This window comes from Pongo abelii, chromosome 7 (genome assembly GCF_028885655.2).
Source record: "Pongo abelii isolate AG06213 chromosome 7, NHGRI_mPonAbe1-v2.0_pri, whole genome shotgun sequence".
Taxonomy (NCBI): domain Eukaryota; kingdom Metazoa; phylum Chordata; class Mammalia; order Primates; family Hominidae; genus Pongo; species Pongo abelii.
The window spans coordinates 141479778-141494784 of record NC_071992.2 but is presented as its reverse complement, the minus strand read 5'-3'; the positions used below and the strand labels follow the sequence as shown (position 1 = coordinate 141494784).

The following is a 15007-nucleotide window of genomic DNA, read 5'->3' as shown; positions in this document are numbered from 1 at the left end:
CTGTTTTCTTGAGAGACAATGGAAGGCAACCCGAGAACTTCTGCTAATTGCCAAAGGGACTTCCCAGGGATTGTTGGTAAGTTGACCCATACCTCTGAGGTTCCAAAGAAAACTTCCAAAACTTTTCAAAAGGAGCATAATCTTTAGAATTCTGAGAAGATGAGAGTGGAAGAGAGATGTCTATTTAAATAATAAACTCAAATGCTCTTTAATGATTAAAAAAGTTTTTAAATCAACTTTCTATGACTATGTGAAAATTCATAAACAGAAAGACCACAGGGTAGATTCAAATCTAGGCAAATATTATAGCAACGGAAGTATCACAGTTTGCAAAAGTCTATGACAGAGCAGTGGGTTAAATGGGACTTGTATGGGTTCCCATTATTTGCCTTTTAAAAAAAAAATCTTATTTTAAACAACTCATTCATTTTAGAGGCCATGAACACCTCGTGCAATAATTTAAGTAGCCTATACTTAATCCTATATGACTCTTGAATTCCAGAATAGGACAGGTCAAAGCCAAAAAAATACCCTGAAATAAAGTGAGCAAAACAAAATAGTCACTTTTTGGAAGATTTTCTTCCATCTCTCTAAGGAGTTCTGTTTGGAAATCTGAGTTTGCAATAATATATTATCTTACAGCCCCATCAAATTTGATGAATGCCAAAGCATTTTGATATACATTATCTAATCTGATCCACATAATCGTTCTGTGAAATACACAGGCCAGGAATTTCACAGACAAAGAACATGAGGTTTCAAGAGGTTAGGTTTCTTGACCAGGGATGATAACTTAGAAAGTAGAAGAACCAGGGCTGGAAAAGCTTCAGATCCCTAGACCATTGCTGTTCCTAAACAAGTATGTTACCCTGGCCCCTCCCAAGCTGCTGTTCATTCTCATCGCTCACCAAAATAAGCAACAAGATAGCAGTACCCTTAGCTTCAAGTACATAAAGTGATGTAAAACATTTCCCTCAAAATGGTCATATCCCCATATAATATCAAGTCTTAGAAACCTTATGAAATTGTGATTTAGTATTCTTGGTCTGGTATCCAGCTTGCATAGAAAGCATACCTTTGTATCATAAAAGAAAAATAAATATGTTTTTTCCTCCTATAAAAGAACAGAGACCTTCCTGATAAGCATCGGAATCACTAAATCCAAGTTGTTCCAGTCTATTCTAGTGTGAGATTAGGGCTGAAAAGTGAGATAAAATCTATCTTCCCTGTTCGAGGATAATGAGATGAAACCTCAAGATGAAAGAAATGTTGTTAACTACTGAATGTGAGAAAGAGTGAGAAGTTTTAAACTTTTTTTTAAATGAGTGATTCAATGTCCTGAAGAGGGAAAAGTTCAATTCTTTTTTTTTTTTTTTTTTTTAATAGAGTCTCGCTCTGTCGCCCAGGCTGGAGTGCAGTGGTGTGATCTCGGCTCACTGCAACCTCCACCTCCTGGGTCCAAGTGGTTCTCCTGCCTCAGCCTCCTGAGTATCTGGGATTACAGGTGCATGCCACTACACCTGGCTAATTTTTGTATTTTAGTAGAGACGGGGTTTCACTATGTTGGCCAGGCTGATCTCAAACTCCTGACCTCAGGTGATCCGCCTGCCTCGGCCTTCCAAAGTGCTGAGATTACAGGCGTGAGCTACCGTGCCTAGCCAAGAGTTCAATTCTTGATGTAAAAATACCTTAAGTATCTGCAAATCCTAGAGTTTAATAGGGAAAAAAAATCAACATAACGTTCTTTGACTCCAAAATCTTGTTTTCTTATCTGTAATATACACTGTGCTATTGCATTTGCACAGTATGAAAGTTAAAGATAGAAAGGCTTATCAAGTAAGTGCCACATAATGTAAGGGTCAAAGCAAGATTGATCCATATAACAAGCCTAACTCTAATCTTTGGCAGTAAACACTTGACTTTCTTCTATAAAGTCAGCCTTGTTCTTTTAAGTCAGTGGTTTTCACCCTTGAATGCACATTAGAATGAGTTTCTAAAAAATACTGGTGTCCCAACCCTGCTCCAGACTAACGAAATCAGAATCTCTGAGAGTTCAGAAACTGGCTGGTTCTAGGGTTCGGCTGAAATTGAAAGCCTGTAGTCTAAGTGCCATCCAGTTTCAAATATGATGTCAACATAACGGCACTGTCATATTTTCCTATGGAAGAAATATTCATAAGACCAGGACTAACAGTCACAATAGCCAGAAACATCAAAATTTTACAAGCTGAATGAGTTTATTATTTGGATATAGGTGATATTCTTAAAGTTAGTCAAATACTATAATTAAATACTAACCATTAAAAAAAGCTTACTATAACTATATAATGCTCATTTCATTGGCTTAGGTATTAAACATTATTTAAAAATGTATCTTCTACTGAGTAATCACTGATCTTGTAAAATATTTGATTTTTGGAATTTTCCCATAGCTGTAAGTAAGAAAAGGCAAATAACGAAACCAGAAATACAAGACACCCTATTACACAGGTATAAAAAATCAGTTCAACAGGGAGTTTCCACTGCTCAGAGGACAAAGGACTTCTCAGAAACATTACTGCAATCGTATTGCTCATTTCTTACTCAACACAGTACTACTGAAAAGGATGTTGCTATGTTCCCACCTTAACTGCCTTATGTGTTGTTCCTGTGACAGCTGGAGTCAACAAAGACAAGTTTGGCTTCTGGAAAAACCAAAATACCGATCTTCTTTATTTTTAAACTTGCTCTAAAACTCTTCCATATTATCTGATTCTAAGAATTTGGCAATAGATGCATATTAAAGTTAAAGAATGAGTAACTAAACCTGGTCTCAATTGTATGTTTAAGCAAATAGAACAATAAAAACAAGTTGCATGCAATTTTTAGGACTTTATAAAAATCTCCTCACATTCAAAGGAGGCTTACACTAAAATTTTGAGACAAAAAATTGCAAGCAATCTAAAATAGATTTAATATGCTAATCAACCTAAGTGGCCTAGCCAGAAAAATACTTAGGATTCCAATTTTATGAGACTTCCAAATTTAGAGGAATTTAATAGCTGCTACACTAAGGATAAGGAAACATTAAAGATTAGGGAAGAATTTTGATTTTGTGTTTCTACTTCTCGGTCAGTGAGTTGTAACCAAATATATAACCAGGGAGTGGCATAAACTTACATGATTTATTGTAGATTGAACAGCCTTTACATAATGGTTTAGTTGCCGATCCATTGTAGCAAATTCAACCATTGCCTTGTCCATACTATATTCACTACTCACTTCAGCTGAAAGAAAAAAAAATTGCAATTATTTTCCACTTAAAATGCCATATCTGGAAAAAGTTGCATCAATATAATCTATATCAGTCAATGGTCTAAATAATTTTGTAGAGGTATTACATCTTTTAAAAAAACCTCCTCACCATATGATGCTTCACTCAAAATTCTAAGAATACACTAAGTAAAAGACAGCTCAAAGGCAGTGGTAGGTTGGAAAGAAGAAAAGACTTGTATTCAGGAGTTCCAGGCTGTGCCCTCACTTACATGATCTTAAATTAATCACTACACCTCTCCCAGCCTCAGTTCCCTCATCCATTAAGCAGCTCAGTCTTATATCTGTTGCATAAACTGTGAAGGATTGTTAAAGGTCAAATAGGGAAGATTCTCACTTTTAATAACACTGAGTTAGATTATTTGGACCAATCTTCCTAATGAAAACAATCAAAGATAGCAGCCGGGCGTGGTGACTCACATCTGTAATCCTGGTACTTTGGGAGGCCGAGGCAGGCAGATCACCTGAGGTCAGGAGTTCAAGACCAGCCTGGCCAATATGGTGAAACCTCGTCTCTATTAAAATACAGAAATTAGCTGGAAATTGCTTGAATCCAGGACATGGAGGTTGCAGTGAGTTGAGATCATGCTACTGCACTCCAGCCTGGGCAACAGAGTGAGACTCCATCTCAAAAAAAAAAAAAAAAAAAAAAAAAACAAAGAAAGAAAGAAAAAAAGAAAAAAGAAAACAACCAAAGATATCAGATACAGCAGAAAAAAAAAATCTTAAAAACAAGAGTCACAAGGTAATAAGAAATAACCAGGGCAAAATCTAGAATAAAACAAAAATGAGAAGTGGGGCAACAGAATGCCAAAGTCACATACTACCCCACAGTAAGCTGAGATCCCAACTCTTTGTATAAAGATGAACCAAAAGTAATCTCTCCCTGCTCCCTGGGACTGAAGGGAGGTTAGCCTTGGCCATGAAGCAGAACAGGGAAAAGGGAAGAGAAAACAAACTCGTTTCAGAAAAACTGGCCATAAGGCAGTCCTCCTGGATTTGCAGCAGCCTGGGTTCCCCTAACCTGAGTGATCCAGAGACCCCAGTCTCTGATCTTGGTGGCAGGTGGTCTCAGGCGGATAGTACTCACAGGTGTTTGGCAGAAGCAAATATAACTACCCTCTGGAGAAGGCACTCTTAATCTAGGTGTCAAATAATCTCTACAAATACTTTTTAAGAATGAGCAGATCACAGGAGAAAAGGCTGAAACAAAAATAAATATAAAAACATACAAAAAAAACCTTACATACCTATAATACACAAGAAAACAAGCCACTAAGAATAACAATCAGCAGAAACAGATCCACAAATATTTCAGTTATTGTAATTATTTATATTAGTCAGAATAAGAAACAACTATGTTTACTATGTTTAAAAAATTAAAATATCCTCAGGGAACAGGAGTCTATAAAAAGGGACTAGCAAATTAGAAAAGCAAGGTAATGTTGTTACAAGTGCTTTTAAACTGTTTCTTCAAACTCTAAACATAATTTAATAGATTAGGAAAAGATAGTTAACACAGGATCATAAAAACTTCAACTAAAAACTTTGAATTTAAGATAACTAAATGAAAAGAAAATAAAGCTTCCTTTAATCACATTTGGGAATGAACCTACTCAAAGACTTTCCATTCAAATGCCTTAGTGCAGACAAATGCCTTAGTGCAGACAAGTGCCTTAGTGCAGACAAATGTCAGTTTTTCTTTTCTACTCTAAAGAATAATACCACAGATCATTCCAAAGTAATGAAATAATGTAAAGTCCATTCACATTTGGCTTTTAAAACATATGCTTTAATTTTACAATAGTTACTTATAAGCATATTTCATAGACTATCTCCTGGGTTAACATGCTTCTGGTAGAAGACCCTTCAGCTTTTACTATCCAGGCAGCACAGAATATACATATATCTCAATGTAAGTTTGGGGGTCGGGGGAGGGTGTAATGTATACATAAGAAAAATTTGTATTTACATTCCCTGAATTAAATATATGTTTAACAAAATGGTGCGTGAGAAAAGGCTCAGGTCATAATCCAGATAAAACTGTTAGACTATTAGAGTCACAGTTTGTTGTTCTGAAAATTTCTGAATGTCAACAAAATGGACATACTGCTTGGTACCAACATGTATATGTTGCTATATATAAGGCAACTATTTGTTAAAAATCATATTGTTTCATGACAAAGAAGTGAATTTTACACAATTTACATCCTAATGTAATGGATGTTTTGTAATTTATTTAGGCATTTTACTGTACTTAGTTACATTTCAGTAAATTGATTAGGGGTTTTAGTTAACCTATAATTTATTTTTTTCCATTTAAAATAATGAAAAATAGACTACTGGTTTCACACCAGCCTTATCTAGTTAAAGGAAAGTATTGTTTTGTTTTGTTTTCCTTAATGGATCAGTATATTTTATGAGTATTAGATTCTGATACTGAAACTGGTCAAAAAAGTGGGTAAAGCTGGTAACCTGAACAAAGACTAACAGTATAAACTGCTTTTCCAAAATTCTGATGATTAGAGGTACCCCAAAACTAAACAGGCACTCACTAAAGTATCTGTTGGGAGCAAAAGTCTGAAGCATAAGAAACGAAAGTCTGCAAGGGGCTTAAATCAGTGGAAATAGATATAATATTAGCAATCTCCCTCTGGGATTAAATAAGTTAATTTTTGAAAGCATTCAGAATGTGCCTAAGATATTCAAAATGCTACAGAACAGCTCCAAAATGAAATAAATGAGATGATAAGTTCTCATTAACAGGGTACCATATATGCTACTAAGACCTGAGCCAGATAGTAAGCTGGTTCAAGGCCAAAGAGACCTTCCTGCAAAGGAGGAAATGGGCAAGGCTTAGGTCAGTTTTGATGGCATGAAGCTTAAGGAAAGAATCTTTGGAGCCTGACTGGCTTACAGGCAGCCTCAGTTCAGGCTCCAGGGCCCAAGAATGTTGGGACAAGCTGCTGAAGAACACTAGTAAAGACTGGTGCAGCCCAAGCAACAAAGGGAACGGGGAACACCAGAAGAGATCAGGAAGGTAATTCTAAAAAGAACTGAGGATCACAGCACATCTGGAAGCAGTGCCCAGTCAGATAACTGTAGTCAGAGGGTCTTGGTCAGCTGTAGCAGGCGGCTGAGAGACCAGAGACCTACGATGAGAACTGGAAGAGACTCCCACAAGAGCATCTTGAAGACAGGTCATGAGAATGTCCATGTCAAGTAGCAACCTGCCACAGCAATTTTAAGATGATTTTTGTAATTCTTTTTTGTTCTTCTTGTTAACCTTTATTTCCCGACTGCAGTAAAAACCTCTTGACTTTGGAAGGGGAAAAAAGGGATAAACACACAAACACAGAGTTAGTTACTGACTAAAAAGTTGCTGGGGGTTGGGGTGGTTGCGGAGGGACTGACCAGGCAGAGGCTCCCTGCTACTTGATTCCACAGTATATCTTCCCACCATCAAAATTCTCCCAATCTTTCACTGAAAGCCCTTTTTGAGAATATATACCAAATTAAATCCTACACATCCATCAAAGGCTGAGCTCAGGCCCTACCTGCTTTTAAATTATACCAGCCTAGAAGGATTTCCTTCTTCACCTAATTTGCCTTAACACATACATTCCTGATATCTTGGGACTACAACCAATCTTGCCTTCCTTATCTGCATTTGTTTCCTTTCACCAAAGAGATTTTAATGCATTTGAGGACAAGAATGATGCCTTAGTGTTCTTGGGAGCCAACAAAGAATTATAGCAACTCTTCCTTCAATATTCTTCTGAGGCCATTATATTTCATAAATCTGAAAATTAAACTTTCACTAAAATATAGATTGTCCTATCAAAGAGATTCAACTGAATTAGAATGTAAAAGAGGACATATGATATAACTTCACTTGCCTATTTTATATTTTCAGTGTGACTTTTCTATAGGAAAAGAGATGGCACCAGCACTGGGGTGGTGGGTAGAAATCACACAACGATGTTCAAATTCACAGAATGATGACTCCAGAGAGAAAAGCATTGCTGTACAACACTTCTGCAAGTCTGGCATTAGGGAAGTTTAGTGCAGATGATAAAACATGGGAAGTAATGACAATGATTATATATGTATATATAATAGCTGTAGCTAACAATTAGGGAACACTATTATGTGCCAGCACTTCATACTTGCATCAAATCTCAGGGCAACGTAAGAGTTAGGTAGTTTTTTTTTTTTTAATACTTTACGTTTTAGGGTACATGTGCACAATGTGCAGGTCTGTTACATATGTATATATGTTCCATGTTGGTGTGCTGCACCCACTAACTCGTCATTTAACATTAGGTATATCTCCTAAGGCTATCCCTCCCCACTCTCCCCACTCTCACAACAGGCCCTGGTGTGTGATGTTCCCCTTCCTGTGTCCATGTGTTCTCATTGTTCAACTCCCACCTATGAGTGAGAACATGCGGTGTTTGGTTTTTTGTCCTTGCGATAGTTTGCTGAGAATGATGGTTTCCAGCTTCATCCTTGTCCCTACAAAGGACATGAACTCATCATTTTTTATGGCTGCATAGTATTCCATGATGTATATGTGCCACATTTTCTTAATCCAGTCTATCATTGTTGGACATTTGGGTTGGTTCCAAGTCTTTGCTATTGTGAATAGTGCCACAATAAACATATGTGTGCATGTTATACCCAAAGGATTATAAATCATGCTGCTATAAAGAGTTAGGTAGTTCTATTTCCATTTTACTTATGAGAAAACTGAAGCAATTTGCTCAAGGCTGCAGAGGCAGTTAGCAGCAGCGCCAGGCCTCCCACTCTGGCTTTCTAACTGCCAAGTCTGTACACTTGCCCACCTGTGCAAAAAGGTATTTAAACACAAGGAGAAGGACAAGCACCTCCGACTCCTCCATGAATATCCAGGGAACAAACCTTCAGGTAGGAGAAAGTCAAAGACCCAGGGCCTCAGCTCAGCTCCCTTGGCAATCTGTTAGCATAAAACAACACTTCCAAGGAGGACACTAGGCAATGCCACTCAGAGGCTATCAGACATGGTTCTGGAAAGCTCCTTCCAAATTCCTTAAGGAATCTGATAACAAGAAGAAAATTATTTTTCCCCTTTTTGAAGATTAAGAAGTTTTAATATTGGTGAAAAGTGACCTTTCACATCAGCAAAGCTAATCTGAAGCGCTGTAAGAGCAACCAAGTCACTCAGAGAGTGCTAGGAGAATAACTAAGTCAACTCCAGCTGCTAAGAGGTCAAGCTTGTACTAGGCCAAGAGCACTGGCAGCAACAGAGATGAAAGCAGCTCCAGACTGACTACCAGGCAGCAAATGAAGAGCAGCAGGAGAGAAATGTTCAAGGGGAAGGGAGAGTACTGGAAGGCTTCATGTTGCAGAATTACTTCTGAATAGAGCTGAAAGTCAAAAATCACTTTTATTAGCCACACATTTGACTCCCCCCACCCCCAGCCCTGCCAAGCGGAGTCTGGGAGGCTAGGAATATTCAAATTCCTTCACTGAGCCATTCTGTGAGCATTTATTTATTACAGCCAGCCCTTGCTTTTGTTAATCAAATGAACCTAAGTGATATATTTGAACATTGATTTACAAGCCAATAAATACATGGAGAAGTACCACAGTGGGGCCTTGGTGATTCTGTGAGACCTATCACCTGATAAGTCAATTAAGAAACTGTTGCAAGAAGTTAGTACAATAACTAGCTATCCCCCCCGGCACTGCCACCCCACAAAATCAAGTCCAAAGGGCACAGATAATCCCTGATTTACATTATAAAATTCTAGCTGTTTCTGTAAGTATGCCAGTGCCAGGGCTGTCATCCTATAAACCTGCATGTCTGTACCCAGTGACCCCAGTCACAAGCACAATGCCAAATCATTGTGGACTAAAGTGTTCTTCAAACCAGGAAGGGCTACTGAATGAAATCCATCCTTTAAAGATGGTTTCTATTTCATTTTGCTTTTTCCTACTGAGTGGCAAACCCTGGAAAAACAAAGAATGATTATCACTGAAGGAGGGGGTTTCTTTTTAGAGTGAAGTGCTCTAATACTTATATAACACAAAAAGTCTCTAAATGGGTGAAGTTGGCCTGCGTATGATTTTCCTAAAGTCAAACAAACCTATAATTATGCAATCTAAGCAGTCACACTACTCATTAGACACGCCATCTGTTACTCAATGTCAAAACCCACTAACAGCAATATTATAACTACGTTACTATTCTCTCTTTTTGAGGTGTTGAATAGGCATTAAAGTTATATGATCAACAGAACATTAAGCAGAAATGGGTGATTTTGTGTTATAATCAAATTCAACTTAAAATTCATGAGACTTCAATGAGAAGAAGATGATGAATGAGGCACAAACACATATGAAAGAAAGAAAGCAAGGCTGGTTGTCTCAAATGTGAAAGGCTAGGGGCAAAATGAAGGAGAAAGGATCGTCTAAGAAAGGAAAGGAAGGGAGGGAACAAACTAGCTATTTTTATAGATGTAGACTCTCAAGCAAGACCAATTCCAGGTCCTTTGTGGCTAAGAGATGTAGGTAGTAAGCCTGTAGCAATACGGTCTTTATGTAGCACAGCATGGACTCATGAGCTTATCCAGTGCCAGTTCCAGCATTGTCTAAGGTCCGTTCATATCCTATTTGTTCAGTATAATGCCATTTTCTAGGCCACAGGTTAAAAAGCAACAGCAGATAGGGGTGCAGAAGATTCTTTCTATTGGCTTTCCCAAATCCAGGTGGGCATGGCTAACAGACCAATCAAACTTTCATTCCAGAGCAGCAACCAGTTCTGCAAGAAAGGGACAGAAGTGATGTACTTTTTGACCAACTATTCTAAATAGGGCCCTTCCTTAACCACAGCTGCCTTATAGCTGTAGCCTAAGGCATGCACTGGAGAGAATCCCTGAGGCCCAGGCCTGAGGCTTGGGAAGCAGAGATGAAACAGGTCCTGTAGTACATGGTACCCAGAGCCAAATAAGATCCCTCAACAACCCCAGGTCTTCAGTAGAACTGCCTTTAATGAACCAGACATGAAAATAAAGACACTTCCCCCCCTCTTTTCCCTATCACATCCACACACATTTGTCTCTATACTACTTCATTACACTACCAGATAATCATTTTGCTTTGCTCTGCTGTTTCCTATGATCTCAGCCACAAGGTCCTTTCAAGAATCCTCCCTAATCTCCAGAACAGAACCAAACACTTCATACCTTATGGGTCCATAAAACTTCTTTACCTTTACAACTGGGACACATGTATGTGTGTCTGTGTGTGTATGTGTGTGTTAGGGAGGCACACCCTCAAGACAAATTTCACCTACTTATTCCTTCCAACTTTGTCTCTGATTCAACTGTATAGTTTTGCCCATGGCCAAGCTGTTTCCTGAAATTTGGTCCTAAACAAATAAAAAACGCAGAATCAGGTGTTTTTTATTCTACAAAGCCATGTACAGGCATGTTTCAACAGGAACATCACCAATTATATATAGTGGATTAAATTCAACTCCACACATTTTATTATTAAAATACCAGGCTAAGATAAAGCAGACATTTAGTGTTCTTAAGGGGTTGCTGACTCCAATTCAACATGACTCATATACTCAGAAGACTCTGATAAATATTAAATGTCATAAAGTACATATGTCCATTTTGGCAAGGAGGAAGGAAGAAAAGGAGGCAAGGGATTGCCTGATTGTATTTTAAATTTCTTAGAATAAATGGGACGTATATTGGGAGATTTTACTTTCTGAAACAGAATATGAGTATTTCCTAATCTCTTCAAATTAAAACTTGATTTTTCTACATTTTGTAAAGAAGACATCTATTCTTTTTGGATAAAATAAAACAAATCACAGTATCAAGCATACCTCTGACCCCACCCACCAAAATGCAACACACAAAACAAAAAAAAAACCCTTCTTCTCTGAAACTATAGCTCCAACTATATCTAGCAACACACATCTATACATGCACCTACCTCTGTGAGAGAGTGTGTGTGTGTGTGTGTGTGTGTGTGTGCGCGCGTGCACGCGCGCGCCCACACTGGGGGTGTCCTGGGAGCCTAACGTTAAGTAATCACATATTTATCAGGAGTTGAATTTAATGACTTACTCACTCCTTGAGCAATATTTAATAGAAACTTGGTTACTTCTCACTACACTGCACTTTGAACTTGTAATTATTCCTCCACATAGATATTAGTATGGCAAAATTAAAACTGAATACATGGCTGGGCGTGGTGGCCCATGCCTGTAATCCCAGCACTTTGGGAGGCTGAGGCGGGTGGATCACCTGAGGTCAGGAGTTCGAGACCAGCCTGCCCAACATGGAGAAACCCTATCTCTACTAAAAATACAAAATTAGCCAGGCATGGTGGTGCATGCCTGTAATTCCAGCTACTCGGGAGGCTGGGGCAGGAGAATCTCTTGAACCCGGGAGGTGGAGGTTGCGGTGAGCCAAGATAGCACCACTGTGCTCCAGCCTGGGCAACAAGAGCAAAACTCCATCTCAAAAAAAAAAAAAAAAACTGAATACACATTTTATAACTGCCACCCACTAGAAATCATAGTGAAGAGTGTCAGCAGTACATGATACAAGCTAGTAAGTGTCAGGGGTTCTTTACAAACACAGTGACTATGGGAGAAATCCTCAAGAAGTAGTCACCTTTATAGTCGTGTTTAGTTTACCCGCCAACAAAATTCCCTCATCATCGTGACACAGAAGAGAGATGATGTAATACAGTAATCAAAAAAGCCAGCTCTGGAATTAGACTTCATTCAAATCTAGGCTTTATGAAATTACATGCTAGCTATGTAGTTTTTGGTAAGTCATATTTTACTAGAGTCTCAATTTCCTTTTACATATAATGGGTACAATAACAGTACCTACTTCAGAAAGCTGATATGAGGATTAAATGAGATAATGTAGGTAAAATGATCTGCACAGGGCCTGGCTCACAGTAAGCACTAACAAAATATTTGTCATTATCATTATTACAGAATAGATAACTATTCTGCAAGTGTAATTAGTCTAAATACTGAAAGCACTTTGCCCTTGGAACCAAAAGGTAGCAAGTGAAAATCATCTTCTTAGCTCTCTTAGCTCTCTAAGCTGTTTTTACTAACTTCTAAAGCATGAAACTGAACTCACAAGACTGCAATGCTCCATAAGAAGCAATGTAAACACCATACCCCTCCCCCAAGTTCAGAAACTCATTTGCCCAGCAAATGCTTATTGAGCACTCACCACATGTTAGGCAGAGGGGAAAAATGTTTTGAAGCAAGAAGAAGGGGCAGCTAACACTGCCTATAGAAAGAACAGGTTTAGCTGGTGAGGGCAAACTTGAACTGTGTCTTGAAGGATGAGTAAGTGTTCATCAGATGTTCACCGGACTGGGGTACAGGCTAAACAAGTGCCTCACTCCTCTCCACAGAGACTACGTTAGAGTTAAAATGGTCAAACAAAAACACTTGGGAATGAAGAGAGGAGAAGGACATAGATTTTTAAAACAGAACAAATCTTCACGGAGCACTGAGTCCGTGCCAGGCACTCTGCACCTACTACCTTATCCAGTCCTTTGTTACAATGTGAATTCAGTGTTATTAAACATATTGTAGAGATAAGGAAACAGATGCTCACAGACACTAATCATTTGCCCCAGATGACATAGTTAATAAATGATGGAGTTACGACTGACCTCAAGACTGACAAAGTCTGCATGGAAGGCACATGCCAGTTTCTGGACTACTACACAGAAATCAATAATATACCCTTCATGCAAAAGTCAGGGAGTAATGAATAATCTGTTCTGTACTAAAGGAATTCTCCTAAACATTACCTTCTTTTAGGAGAGAAAATGAAAGAGAGACTGATTGACTTAAATAAATTGCTCTACCTCAGAGTGATGGAGACCACGACATCTTTGATTATATAGACAGATATATCCTTAGAATGTATGTTAGTATCTATAAATGACTGTGATAGTGGTATAATTCAAAATACTGTTTGAAATAAATTATATGAATTCAATTAATAAAAATCATAGAAATCAATCTTTGCCAGCCATCAAAAGTACTATGGAAACTCAGGCTATGGGAATCTGTCATTTTAAAGCATATCCACAGACCCTCTTTGGCTATCTAAAGCCTCCAAATCTTCACGGCCAGGTGTCTTTCATTTGACTTATCTTTTTTCCACATCCTTCTTGTCCATTTCTATCTAATCTCTGGTAGACTGAAAAGAAACTATGAATTTAAGGCCACAAGAGCATTTCCCAGGCAACATATTTTCAACAACTGCCACTTCTCTCTGGTCTTCAAGTCTTTGGCTGTGCTCAAGTCTTACCTACAGTTGCATGACTTGGAAACCCAAGAGGCTTAAGAAACAGAGCCTGGCTTTGACCAAATACCAAAGCTCTTGCATGAATTTGTGGCAGCCAAGACAAAAGAAAGTGAGGCTTAAATCTCATATGATTTTTTTTTTTTTTGAGATGGAGTCTCACTCCATCACCCAGGCTGGAGCACAGTGGCACAATCTCGGCTCACTGCAACCTCTTCATGCGATTGAACCTCAGCCTCTTGAGTAGCTGGGATTACAGGCACCCACTACCACGCCCGGCTAATTTTTGTATTTTCAGTAGAGATGGGGTTTCACCATGTTGGCCAGGCTGGTCTCAAACTCCTGACCTCAAGTAATTCTCCTGCTTTGGCCTCCCGAAGTGCTGGGATTACAGGCGTGAGCCACTGTGCCTGGCCTTTATATGATTATTGAAAAAATTAAATGAGAATGTAGGTAAAACACTCAACATAAGGCCTCGAACACAGGAGACTCTTAACAAATGGGGGTATTTTGCTGTATTAACTGTACTTTGCAATATTCCCCATACAAATCTTCTTCTTCACTTAAGCTAGTATCTACTGAATGATGGGGTTTCCCCACCCACTTAAAAACTGTTTTTAAAATTAATAAAGCATATGACTAAAAAAGTAATCAAGCATATGGTTGAAAAACTCAAAAAGTACAATCATGTGGTATCTCCAATCCCCAAATGCTCTCCTTAGAGGCAACCACTGCTGTGAGGTTCTTTGGACAGTAATCCCATGGAAATATTCCATGTGTAAGGCATCCCTTCTAAAAAGGACTACAGAAATTCAAATACTTATAGAAACAGCAGAAATAAATTAAAAACATCTACACCTGAGAAGAAACTACTCCCAGGAAGTTTCATGATGAAAATTGTATTTCTGTGCTCTACTTTTCAGTAAGTGTAGGTGAACAGAAAGAAAAATGAGTGTCTGGTTCAGTTTAATGACAAAATTTCCATTATAAAATAACAACATAAGGGCAAACAAATACATGTGGGAAGATAACAAATATAGTTTGGCTGTGTCCTCACCCAAATCTCATCTTGAATTGTAGCTCCCATAATTCCCATGTATCATGGGAGAGACCCAGTGGGAGGTAATTGAATCATGGAGGCAGGTCTTTCCTGTGCTGTTCTTGTGATAGTGAATGAATCTCATGAGATCTGATGATTTTATAAAGGGGAGTTCCCCTGCACAGGTTCTCTTACCTGACACCATGCAAGACATGACTTTGCTCCTCCTTTGCCTTCTGCCATGATTGTGAGGCCTCCCCAGCCATGTGGAACTGTGAGTCAATTAAACCTCTTTCCTTTA

The 15007-nt window shown here is 38.5% G+C and overlaps 1 protein-coding gene across 5 annotated transcripts in view; it reads right to left on the bottom strand.

Moving 5' to 3' along the window:
- NSMCE2 (NSE2 (MMS21) homolog, SMC5-SMC6 complex SUMO ligase) overlaps window positions 1-15007 on the bottom strand; it is a 274162-nt gene that overhangs the window by 211673 nt on the left and 47482 nt on the right. For all 5 annotated transcript variants that reach the window (XM_063726445.1, XM_009244084.4, XM_009244085.4 and 2 more), the window contains one exon: window positions 3160-3266. In XM_063726445.1, the coding sequence (XP_063582515.1) occupies window positions 3160-3266 (107 nt within the window). The remainder of the gene's footprint in view (window positions 1-3159; window positions 3267-15007) is intronic.